The sequence below is a fragment of the Macrotis lagotis genome, chromosome X, assembly GCF_037893015.1.
Source record: "Macrotis lagotis isolate mMagLag1 chromosome X, bilby.v1.9.chrom.fasta, whole genome shotgun sequence".
Classification (NCBI taxonomy): Eukaryota; Metazoa; Chordata; class Mammalia; order Peramelemorphia; family Peramelidae; genus Macrotis; species Macrotis lagotis.
In genome coordinates this window covers 626300648-626312178 of record NC_133666.1, presented here as the reverse complement: position 1 = coordinate 626312178, position 11531 = coordinate 626300648, and the positions used below count along the sequence as shown (strand labels likewise).

Sequence of the window (11531 nt, the reverse complement as noted above, 5' to 3'; positions counted from 1 at the left end):
CGAAGAAAATAAACGAGGCCGCGCCGGTGGCGGTTTGAGTTTGAGCGGGCTCGGTGCCGCCGAGCTTCTTTGGACTCCGGCCCTGGCCATGGCGGTATTCCGGGACATGGAGGAGGTGAGCCAGGGATTGCTCGGTCTGCTCAACCCCAACCGGGCCGGGGCGCGGGTGCGGCGGCTCCTGGGGCGGCAGGAGCGGATGCTGGAGAAGCTGCTGGACACCAAGAAGACCACCCATCGGCTCCTCTCAGGTGCGGGGCGCGCGGGGCGGGGCGGCGCGGGGGGCCGGTGACGCAGCGTGGGGGGCGGGGCACGTGACGCGGGGGGTGGTGACGCAGAGCGAGGGGCGGGGCAGGTGACGCGGGGGGCCGGTGACGCAGAGCGAGGGGCGGGGCAAGTGACGCGGGGGGGCGGTGACGCAGCGCGGGGGGCGGGGCAGGTGACGCGGGGGGCCGGTGACGCAGCGCGGGGGGCGGGGCAGGCAGGGCGCACGCGCAGGGCCCGGGCCCGCTCCTTCCCGGCCTTTTCTCCCGCCCCTTGGACTCCACCTAAAGCCCGCTCTTTGGCATTTCCAGTCTTTCACCGATTTGCTCCGCCCTTTCTTCCGAGATCAATTAATTAGCGAGTATTGATTAAACGCCCCCCAGTCATGCGCCAACCGAGGACTGGCAAATAGGCGTAAAGCGGCGCGGGCGCGGGTAGGGCGGACACGCGCCGCGGCGGGGCCCAGCCCCCTGGCCGCACCCTAGAGCCCGACCTTGGACCGGCGCCTACCTTCCAGTTGCCGGCTTGTCCCTAAATATAAAGGTCGGATCACTATTTTTTTTAAATATTTAAAGCAATGGGTAGGGGGCGGCTAGGTGTCGCAGTGGATAAAGCACCGGCCTTGGAGTCAGGAGTACCTGGGTTCAAATCTGGCCGCAGACAATAATTACCTAGCTGTGTGGCCTTAACCCCATTTGCCTTGCAAAATCCTAAAAAAAAAAAAAAAAAAATTTAAAGCAGTGGGGTTAAGTGGCTTACCCAAGGCCACCCAGCTAGGTAATTAATTATTAAGTGTCTGAGGTCGAATTTGAACTCAGGTCCTCCTGTCTTCAGGGCCTGTGCTCTTTCCACTGCACCACTGCCCCTTATAGTGATGTCATTTTGGTTTTCAATAACAAAGAACAAGAATCAAACAACTTCTGTCAGTCACTGGAATGCACTTTCTATCATTTTACTCAGAATAAAGGCTCAATTGAATAGTCAATGAGCCCAGAGCATCAGCTTCAGCACCCTGAAGTAGAATGACAATAAACTCATTAGAAAAATGGAATTTCACAGAAAAATAAGAATATACATGTCTAGAAACAAGAAACAGGAGAGAAGAAAAGGACACCTGAAACTAGCCAAAACAGGAGCTATGACTTGTCTTACAAACTTGATTGTGCAGGGTTGTGCCCTTTTGACTTTCAGGAACAATGAAAACAATGTCTGTCAGAATAAAGACCGTGGCACCCTTTCATCATAGTGTTGACAAGAATCCTGAGCCAGAGTTGCTTTCCTATCATAGTCTTTCTCTTATCACAGTGACTATGACAGGCCCAAGCCAGAAATTCTCCTCTAACAGGGATTCAGAGATTCCAAAAAGCAAAAGTGAGAGAACTCTAGATATGGGGGACCACCTGTACAAAGGAATGAATGTTGAATATATCATGTCTTATCAAGTAACAAGTAGCCGCAGTTTGACTGAAAGGAAATGCATATGAAGAGTAATGTTTTAAAAACAAAATCTGGGGGCAGCTAGGTGGCGTAGTGGATAGTGGGGTTGGGAGGACTTGAGTTCAAATCCAACCTCAGACACTTAATACTCCCTTAATTGTGTGACCCTGAACAAGTCACTATAACTCCATTGCCTTGAAAAAAATAATTTAAAAAAAACCTTGGAAAGATAGGCTGGAGTTGGATTGTGAAGAGTTTTAAGGTGGGGAGTTTGTCTTTTATGGAACCATTGAAGTTTTTTTCTTCCATCAGGAATGCCTGAAAGTTCTCCATTCAATTAAAAGTCTATTTTCCCCCTGTAGCATTATATTCAGTCTACCTCTTAGGCTTTTTGGAATATTGCATTCTAAGAATCTTTCATTTATAGTAGAAGCTAGAAAGGCTTGTGTGTTATTGACTTTGGTTCTGTGGTACTTGAATTCTTTCAGATTGCTTGCAGTCATTTTTCTTTGACCTGAAAATTCTGGATTTTGATTGACATTTTTGGACTTTTTCTTTCAGGAAGTGATCAGTAGTTCTTTCTATTTTTATTTTGTCTCCTAGCTATAATAGATCTAAACAGTTTTTTATCGTGATTTCTTTCAAACAGAGTACACAAGTTTAGGATTTTTTTTATCATGGTCTTCAGGGAATGCATTGATTCTTAAGTTATTTTTCCTTGACCCTTTTTCCAAACTAGTTGGTTCTTTTATATTAAATACTTTAATTCCCTCTATATAAAAATCTTTTTGTTTTAATATTTCTCATCTTTATATAGAATCACTGATTTCTGTTTGACCTATTCCAATTTTCAATGAATCTGTTACTTGAATAAGATTTGAATAAGAAATTTATTGTTCCACTTCTTTCCTCCATGGTTTTTATCTCATTTTTTATCTTTTTCATTTCTTTCAATATTTATGCAGTCCTTATAGAAAATCCATTTTTTTTCTTTGAGTCTCTCCTTCTGAGTTATTGTATTCTGTGTTTTAGGATTTTTTTGATATCTCTGAATATAATCTTTACAGTAATTGGTATCTTCTATTTACTCATATAACCTATCTTTATTTCCTGAAGTGGGACATTATTCCAGAGCCACTTGTGTGTTGTGTCCACTGTAGTTAGTCTTAGCTTAGGTCATTCCTTCCTTCCTTCCTTCCTTCCTTCCTTCCTTCCTTCCTTCCTTCCTTCCTTCCTTCCTTCCTTTTAGGTTTTTGCAAGGCAATGGGGTTAAGTGGCTTTCCCAAGGCCACACAGCTAGGTAATTAGAAGCCTTTTTTTTTTTAGGGTTTTTTTTTTTTTGCAAGGCAAATGGGGTTAAGTGGCTTGCCCAAGGCCACACAGCAAGGTAATTATTAAGTGTCTAAGACCGGATTTGAACTCAGGTACTCCTGACTCCAGGACCGGTGCTCTATCCACTGTGCCACCTAGCTGCCCCATGCCACCTAGCTACCCCAAGCTTGGGTCATTTATGCTTGCACACAGGCTTCTACCTCCCAGAGTGTGTCTATTCTAACACACACACACACACACACACACACACACACAGCCCTCCCTCTTCATCATAACCTCTGTAGTATTCCAAGGTTTGCACTAAAGAAAGCTTCTTTCTTGCTTCTCAGAAAATAGAGCCTTCTAGGCTACCACACACTTTAGTCACTCTTTAGTGACTTTTTAAGTATAATTCCCAGTTATTTTCCTGAAGGGTTGAAATAATTTTTGTTTATCTGTTTATCTATTGGGATAACTTCTCATATTCTTTCCACCCATCTTTGGTTATTTACCAGATAAACTTCATCTTAATTGTTGACCTTGACTTTTTCTATTGCCTTTAGACTTGTGACTTTTTTGTTCAGTTCTGGGGTAGGAAAAGTAATTAATTGCAATTCCTAATTAAATTTGATTATTATTTGACAAAGTGCTTTGTTCAGGTTTTGCTGAAATAGATACGTGAGAGCTTGCCTGCCTCTTTCTATTCAAATAGCTGTCTTTTCTATTCAACCCTCCCACTTTCCCCACTCCCCCACCACTGAAATTTCTTTAGCAGGGAAATAACATGGTCAAACCTGTGTTTTATAGCAACATCATTATGACAGACAAGAAAGGCAGCTTTGAGATGAACCCTCTTTTCCCATTCTTATTTGTTATTGATTGAACAACAAAAAGAAAAGGAAAAACTAAAGGCAGCTGGATGTGGGATGGTTTGGGAAGGAGAGAAACTGAAAATAAAAATAACTAACTGGGGACAGCTAGGTGGCTCAGTGGATAGAGCACCTGCCCTGGAGGTGGACCTGAGTTCAAATCCAGCCTCAGACACTTAACAATTACCTAGCTGTGTGACCTTGGACAAGTCACACAGGTGACTTTTGCTTTGCAAAAAAACAAAAAATTAAAAATTAAAAAAAAAAGAATATCTAACTGATGTCAGAAGGCTATGAGGTACTGAGAACATGAAAGACTGGGTCATATTTTTTAAATGTTGTGGAAGAAGAATCCCCAAAACTTGACAACTGATTAGATATGAGTAGTGAGGAGGCCAAGGTGACTCAAGCAAGAATTGCAAATCTGGGTGACTGGAAGGATGTTGAAAATGAGAAGATGAAAAAGTAGAGTCAATACAAATGGTCAAAGGATATGCTAAGGCCATTTACAGATGAGGAGATCAAAGCAATCCATAGTTATATGAAAAATTGCACTAAATCCTTACTTATTAGAGAAATACAAATTAAAGCTTCTCTGAGGTACCACCTCACACCTCTCAGACTGGCCAATATGACTGAAAAGGATAATGATCATTGTTTGAAGGGCTGTGGGAAATCCAAGACACTATTACATTGCTGGTGGAGCTGTGAACTCATTCAACCTTTCTGGAGAGCAATTTGGAACTACCCCGCAAAGGGCAACAAAAATGTGCATACCCTTTGATCCAGCAATACCACTACTGGGTCTATACCCTGAAGAGATGATGAAAAAGGGTAAAAACATCACTTGTACAAAAATATTCATAGCAGCCCTGTTTGTGGTGGCAAAGAATTGGAAATAAAGTAAATGTCCTTCAGTTGGGGAATGGCCTAGCATACTGTGGTATAGGTATGTCATGAAACACTATTCTATTAGAAACCAGGGGGAACAGGAATTCAGGGAAGCCTGGAGGGATTTGCATGAATTGATGCCAAGTGAGATGAGCAGAACCAGAAAAACACTGTACACCCTATCAGCAACATGGGGGTGATGTTCAACCTTGCTGGACTCACTCATTCCATCAGTGCAACAATCAGGGACAATTTTGGGCTGTTTACAATGGAGAATACCATCTGTATCCAGAGCTCTATCTGCTGTCCACATTATATTGTAAGCTCCTTGAGGGTAGGGGCCATCTTTGTTTTTACTTATTGTATCCCCAGGCTTAGTAATGTCTGACAAATAGCAGATACTTAATGTATTTTGGATAGGAAACAATTACTTAATCAGCATTTGAATGAAGGAGGATTACAAAAGTAGCACTAGAACTAGAATTCATTTATGAATGACTTGATCAGGTAGATTTCATTAAGGAGGTAGTATTTGTGCTGACCCCTGAAGAGAAAGTGGAAATTGAACAACCATCAAGTTGGGGAACATAGGACTTGAACCTCATCCTCTTGCTCCTAGACCCTTTGAATGGGGCATCCGTGAGGACAGAGAGGAGGGTCGAGTCCTGAAGCTTCTCCTGCCCTATTCCTTTGTCCAGACTACCAGACCTGTTCAGGTGGCTTTCATCCAAGAGAAATATCCACAGACCACAGCTGCCTCCTAAAGGAAAGACAAAGGAAAGGATATCTTTGGGAAAAGGTATTTTAAAATGTCTGACCAAACAAAAGATAGGTTCACAGGAGGTAAAATAGATAATTTTATTAGATACAATTTTTTAAAATTTTGCACAAGCAAATCAATAGTGGGAAAAAAAGTCTTTGAAGCAAGTTTCTTGGATAAAGATCTTATTTCTCAAATATATAGGAGAATGAACTTAAATATAAGAATTAGAGTCATTCTCCAATTGATAAATAGCTAAATTATATTGAATAAGCAGTTTTCAGAGGATAAAAAAATCAAAGGTACTAATAGTTATATTAAAAAAATGTTCTGAATCACTAATAATTAGAGAAATATAAATTAGAACAATTAAGGTATCACATCATACTCATCAGATAGACCAAGATAAGAGAAAAGAAAAGTCACAATGCTAGAGGAACATGGAAAAACAGGTATGCTAATATACTATTGGTGAAACTGAACATTATAATCAAACCATTCTGGAAAGTAATTTGGAATCATATCAGAAAGCTACTAAAATCTGGATATTCTTTGACCGGAAATAATGTTAATACATCTATCCCCCAAAGAGATCAAAGAAAAAAGAAAACAACTCATATGTACAAAGTATTTATAGTACTTTTTTTTGTGGTGACAAAGAAAGGATGTTGCTCATCAACTGAGAAATGGCTAAACATGTTGTGGCATATGATTGTGATAGAATACCATTGTTCTGTAAGAAATAATGAAAGGAAAAGTTTCAGAAAAACCTGGGAAGACTTATATGAACTTATGTCAAGAGAATATTGTACAGAAACAGCAATGTTGTAAAGATAAGTAATTTTGAAAATCTTGACTACTCTGAACAGTACAATAATCCAAATTTTATTTAAAGAACTCATTATATAAAATGCCATATACCTCCAAATATCAAACTGATAGACTCAGCATGAAAACGGAAGCATTTTTTTCTCTTACTTGCTTTTTCTTCTGGAACATGACTAATGCAGAAATTTTTTGGTATGACTTCATTTTGTAATGGGTTTTGTGTTTCTTGCCTTTTCAATGAGGGGATGGGGAAGGGAGAGAATTTGGAATTGAAAATAAAATTGAATTTAAAAAAAAGAAAAGAAAAATGCCTCTTGTTTGTACAGTGCAAATATTTCCTGGACTAGTTTGCTGAGTGTTTGTTTTCTCAGAAGGGAAGGAAACTCTGGCTATTCACTATTTTTCCTAACTGAACTTCTGAAGTTGAATGTACCCTTTCTGGTCTATCTGCAGAGATCCTTTCTATGCAGGAAGATGTGGCCCAAAAACTTATTGATGAAGATGAAACAGCACAACATGTTGAATCCAAGTTACAGGAAATTGAATCTGAGCTTCAGAAGGCCAGCAAGAAGGATGCCAATCTAAAGGCTGATCTACAATATCCTTATTCTTTTTCTTTTAAAATAAAATTCAATATTGATTTTTTTTTTTTGCTATCACTATAACTTTCCAATGACCACCCCCATGCCTAGAGAATTCTCCCTTATAACAAATAAGTAGGGATGGTGATTAGATCTGGATTTCATTGATAATAGAGAACCTCTAAATGACAAAACTCCCTTTACTAAGGCAGGTCAGCATCGCTCTCTGAGAGAGTTGCCTAAAATACTGAGAGGCAGTCAGAGACAGGGCTAGAATCCAGGTCTCCCTGGCTCCAAAGGCCAGCCCTCTCTCCAATACACTAAAATGTTTCTGTAACGTAAGTGCAGTCATAGAGAACTAGTCAAACCATTGACCATGTTTGAAAGTATTTGCCTCATTCCATGCATAATCTGCTACCTCTTTACTGAGAGGCAGGAAAAGAGTTTCATCATCAGTCTTCAGAGGTCATGATTAGCTGCTGCATCAAGCAAGTGTACAAGATTTTCTGTGCCATTTTGCTTTACATGACTATGGTCATTGTGTCAGTTCTGCATAAGTTCCTAAGTATTTTCCCATGAATATGAAATCTTCATATTCTTCAGACTTCCTCCAAACAAAGGATATCTACTTTTCTTCCAGTTCTTTATTAAATAGCATTTTTTTTTATGTATGTGGGAGCTTTTCTCCTATCTTTGACTTCCTTGGAGCATGTACCTAGTAGTAGAATTATTGGGTCAAAAAGTTTGACTCTTTAATCATTCTTTAGTGACTTTTTAAGTATAATTCCCAAGTATTTTCCTGAAGGGTTGAAACAATTTATAGCTCCATCAATAGCACATATTTCCTCATAATCCCACTAACATTTGGGGGGGGGGGGATTGCTAGGCAATGGGATTAAGTGACTTGCCCAAGGTCACACAGCTAGGTAATTATTAAGTGTCTGGGGTCAGATTTGAACTCAGGTCCTCCTGACTCCAGGGCCAGTGCTCTATCCACTGTGCCACTTAGTTACCCCTAATCCCACTAACTTTAATCATTTTCATCTTTTCTCATTTATATTAGTTTTCAAATGAGATGAAACCTCATTTGCATTAATATTTGCTGTGGATTTTTTTTTGGCAAGGCAATGGGGTTAAGTGACTTGCCCAAGGTCATACAGTTAGATAATTATTAAGTGTCTGAGACCAGATTTGAACTCAGGTCCTCCTGACTCCAGGGCCAGTGCTCTATCCACTGCACCATATAGTATCAGGAGGATTCTTTCATACATTTGTTGATATTTCTTATTTCTTTTGACAACTACCTAGCCAAACTCGATTGTTTATGTTTTGGGATAACTCCTCATATGCTTTTCCACAGTTGGATTCACCTAATATATATATATATATATATATATATATATATATATATTAATATATAATATATATATATATTATATATTAATATATATATATATATATATATATATGTGCATACATACTTTCTTGTAAATTACTTATATTTGTAGTTTTGGGAGAAAGGTCCTCATATTAGAGACCAGTATTGCGAGTTTTATAGGATTGAGGGGGAATATTCAAAAATGAATAGCTCTTTAACTTCCTGATAAAACTCTGTTGACAAAAGAGCTGGAAGAACTGAAGGAAATGGAGCAAGACCTCACAAAAACAGAAGGAGCTTCAACCTCTGAGATCCCTCCAGCTATGTAAGTGTTCCATAGTACATGTTACTTGAGGTCAATGGTATATATTTGACCTAATAAAATGGTCTCTATTTTTGGCAGAGATCTTGATAGTATCTATTAAGTCCTACTTTGATGCCTCATCATGATATGACTATGGACTTTTAGAGGCTATAGCAGTGGAGCATGAGCTCTGTCAGATCACACCAAGCTGGACTCCACAGCAATCATCATTCAAGGAACAACCAAATTAAGTACAGAGCTCACCAGAAGATTGGTTACCACAATTCACAAAGCCATCTGATTAATATTGGAAGCATCATAGGATTTAAAGCTGTAGAGATCATCCTCTACAACCTCTCTCATTTTATAGATGGATGAAATTACATCACTTCTGTTAACTTACAACTAAAAATATTGCCCTTCCCAGTCACCTAATCTTTTGTGTCTTGTTTTGCAGATATATATCTCAACTGTATCTTCGAGTCAGTAAAATAGAATGGGATTATGAATGTGAACCAACTATAATCAAAGGCAGTATCCTTCTCTGTTAAGGGGGGCAAGGGTCCCAGTTGGAGGGATTGTAAATAGAAATTTGTTTTCCTTTACTTTGACTCCTCAGTTCATCATGGTCCCAACATTGCCCAGCCTATCCATTTGGATAGCACCCAGCACTCTAAGAAGTTTATCAGTGACTATCTCTGGAGCTTGGTGGATACACAGTGGTGATCCAATCCAGTGGTCTCACTGGTGTATATATGGAAATGGGGAATGTGAAAGTGGAGGGTAGATAATTGTAGAGAAATTCATTTATGTGGATACTATACCATTTGGTGCGTATATATTTAATATTGGCATTACTTTATTATTGTTACTTTCTAGCAAAATGCATATCTCTTTTAATTAAATCTATTTTGCTTTTGCTTTGACTGAGATCCTGATTAATACTCCTGATTTATTTTTACTTTAGCTGACACATAATAGATTCTGCTCTAGCCCCTTACCATTACTTTATGTGTGTCTCTCTACTTCAAGTATGTTTCTTGTAAACAAGATGTAAGTTTCTGGTTTTTAATCTACTTTATCTGGTTCTGTTCTCTGGGTGAGTCATCCCATTCATAGTTATGATTACTCTATTTTCCTCTATCCTATTTCTTTTTCCTATTTATCCTTCTCTCTCTTTCCTTTTACCCTGTTCCTCCTCACCAGTGTAAAGAGGGATTAAAGGAGGATTTGAACCCAATATTTCACCATAACATTATATTAGACAAGATGACATTCACCAGCTCATCAGCTCCCTGAGAGTAATTGGCAATTTGACATCTCAGGTCTCCAGATTATACTGTAAAGTAAAAATGTCCACTCAGTAATTTTTCCTAAACTCATAGCTCATTTTTCAAGGAGAGGACTGACCAACCAGTCAGGAGTATAGCAAGGGCTACATCAGTGTTAGATGGAATGATTATCAAGGGAAGTCTAACAGTTGCCAGGAGATGGCACTAAGAGCAAGGTCCTGAGCCCTACTTTTCCCATGTTGCAGGAACTTGAGGCAAACCCAGGCTAGGCAGCTGGCACTTCTAAAGCACCAACCATTTACCAGTCTCATGCAAACCACTACAGACGTAACATGGGACTTAGAGTTCTGGAAGAATAGTAATGATTTAATTTCCCAAATGGCCCTCTGCCCCAAGCCTAACCCAGAGGACTGACTGTTATGTTAAAAAATAGCATTAGTGACTCCATTTTGCCTTTATCCACCATTTTGTGAGACTTGTAATCATCTGATTACTCTCCTTGCCAAAGGTTCCCCAGCTTAAGGAAAGTCACAAAACTACCCCCCTCCCTCTTACCTCAATGTGAAACCTGCGACTTCTGAGAAACCAGATGTCTCAGTCACTACAATCCTGTTTTTCATTGCCTGCAAACTAAATAGAAACCAAGCTTCAGGGTCCTTGGCTAAAGAGAGTCTTGGTCTCAATTTGTTTTGCAGCTGTACATATTTCTAAATAAATTGTTTGTTTGGGTGAAACTTGGTTTCTTTATTCCATTGTAACTGTAAGCAAAAAATCAAGCCTAACCTAGAGGACTGAGTCCTGTGGGGTATACAAGCTAAGAATGTGGCCCACAGAAACATTAAGTAGATTTCTAAGATTTTAAAAAATAGGAAAACATTCAATGTTAGCAGCCTCTGGAGCCTAATTAAATTATAACTGGGAATTACCTGAACCCAAAGACTTAATACTTAAAATTTGCATGTCCCCAGTCAGGTTCCTACTCCCTTCTCTTCTCCCAAAGAGACCTGCCTAGTTTTTTTTCCAGTGGGAGAATAGCCAAGAGAAGCTGAGCAGAGTGAGGACTGACAGTGGCTTCTCATTGAGCCATGACCTCTGAGGGAATGTCCTTCAGATGAAATCTGCTGACCAGACAAGAAAAGTTGATATCTGAGGACATGTGCAGGGGACTTGGCAGAGTCCAAGTACTCTGGAGAGACGTGCAGAAGCCAGGGAGGGTCTTGGAATGTACTCCCAGGCTTGGGCTCCATGAGCATCCTTCTCCCTGGCCTCATTCAGGTTGCTCCCTGGCTTTGAAAGAATGCAATTATGAAAAGTGAGGTGGAGACCATGACCCCTGGGGAAGTGGGAGGAGAGACTGACAGCATGCTTCAGGCCTGACTCAGAGCAGAGCTGTGGCCCCCAGGCCAGGTTGGTGTGGTACTCCAGCCCAAGACTTACTACTCCTGCCCCCACCCCACCCCAGCCTGGGATCTGGGATCAGGAAACTGAGGAGGAGACCTGGTTTAGGGTGCAAATTAAACCTGTTCAGCTGGGGAGGCTTTGAACCATCACCTCTGACTAATATTTATTCAGCATGAGTCACATCCTCTTCCCCCAAGGATGCTGACTGCCTCCATCCA

At 40.3% G+C, this 11531-nt stretch overlaps 1 protein-coding gene across 1 annotated transcript; it reads left to right on the top strand.

The window, feature by feature from the left end:
• On the top strand, window positions 1-10646 carry SPC24 (SPC24 component of NDC80 kinetochore complex). Its single transcript, XM_074203430.1, has 5 exons — window positions 1-248; window positions 6811-6955; window positions 8549-8641; window positions 9078-9154; window positions 9240-10646. Exons 1-5 carry the CDS (start codon window positions 89-91, stop codon window positions 9344-9346), a joined length of 582 nt encoding a protein of 193 aa, XP_074059531.1. The 5' UTR covers window positions 1-88; the 3' UTR covers window positions 9347-10646.
• The last annotated feature ends 885 nt before the right edge of the window (window positions 10647-11531 follow it).

Coding starts and splice junctions, on each gene's coding strand:
- SPC24 (XM_074203430.1), top strand. CDS start 89: ATGGCGGTATTCCGGGACATGGAGGAGGTGAGCCAGGGATTGCTCGGT. Junction 6,956..8,548: donor AATCTAAAGGCTGATCTACA/ATATCCTTATTC, acceptor TCCTGATAAAAC/TCTGTTGACAAAAGAGCTGG. Junction 9,155..9,239: donor ACCAACTATAATCAAAGGCA/GTATCCTTCTCT, acceptor TTGACTCCTCAG/TTCATCATGGTCCCAACATT.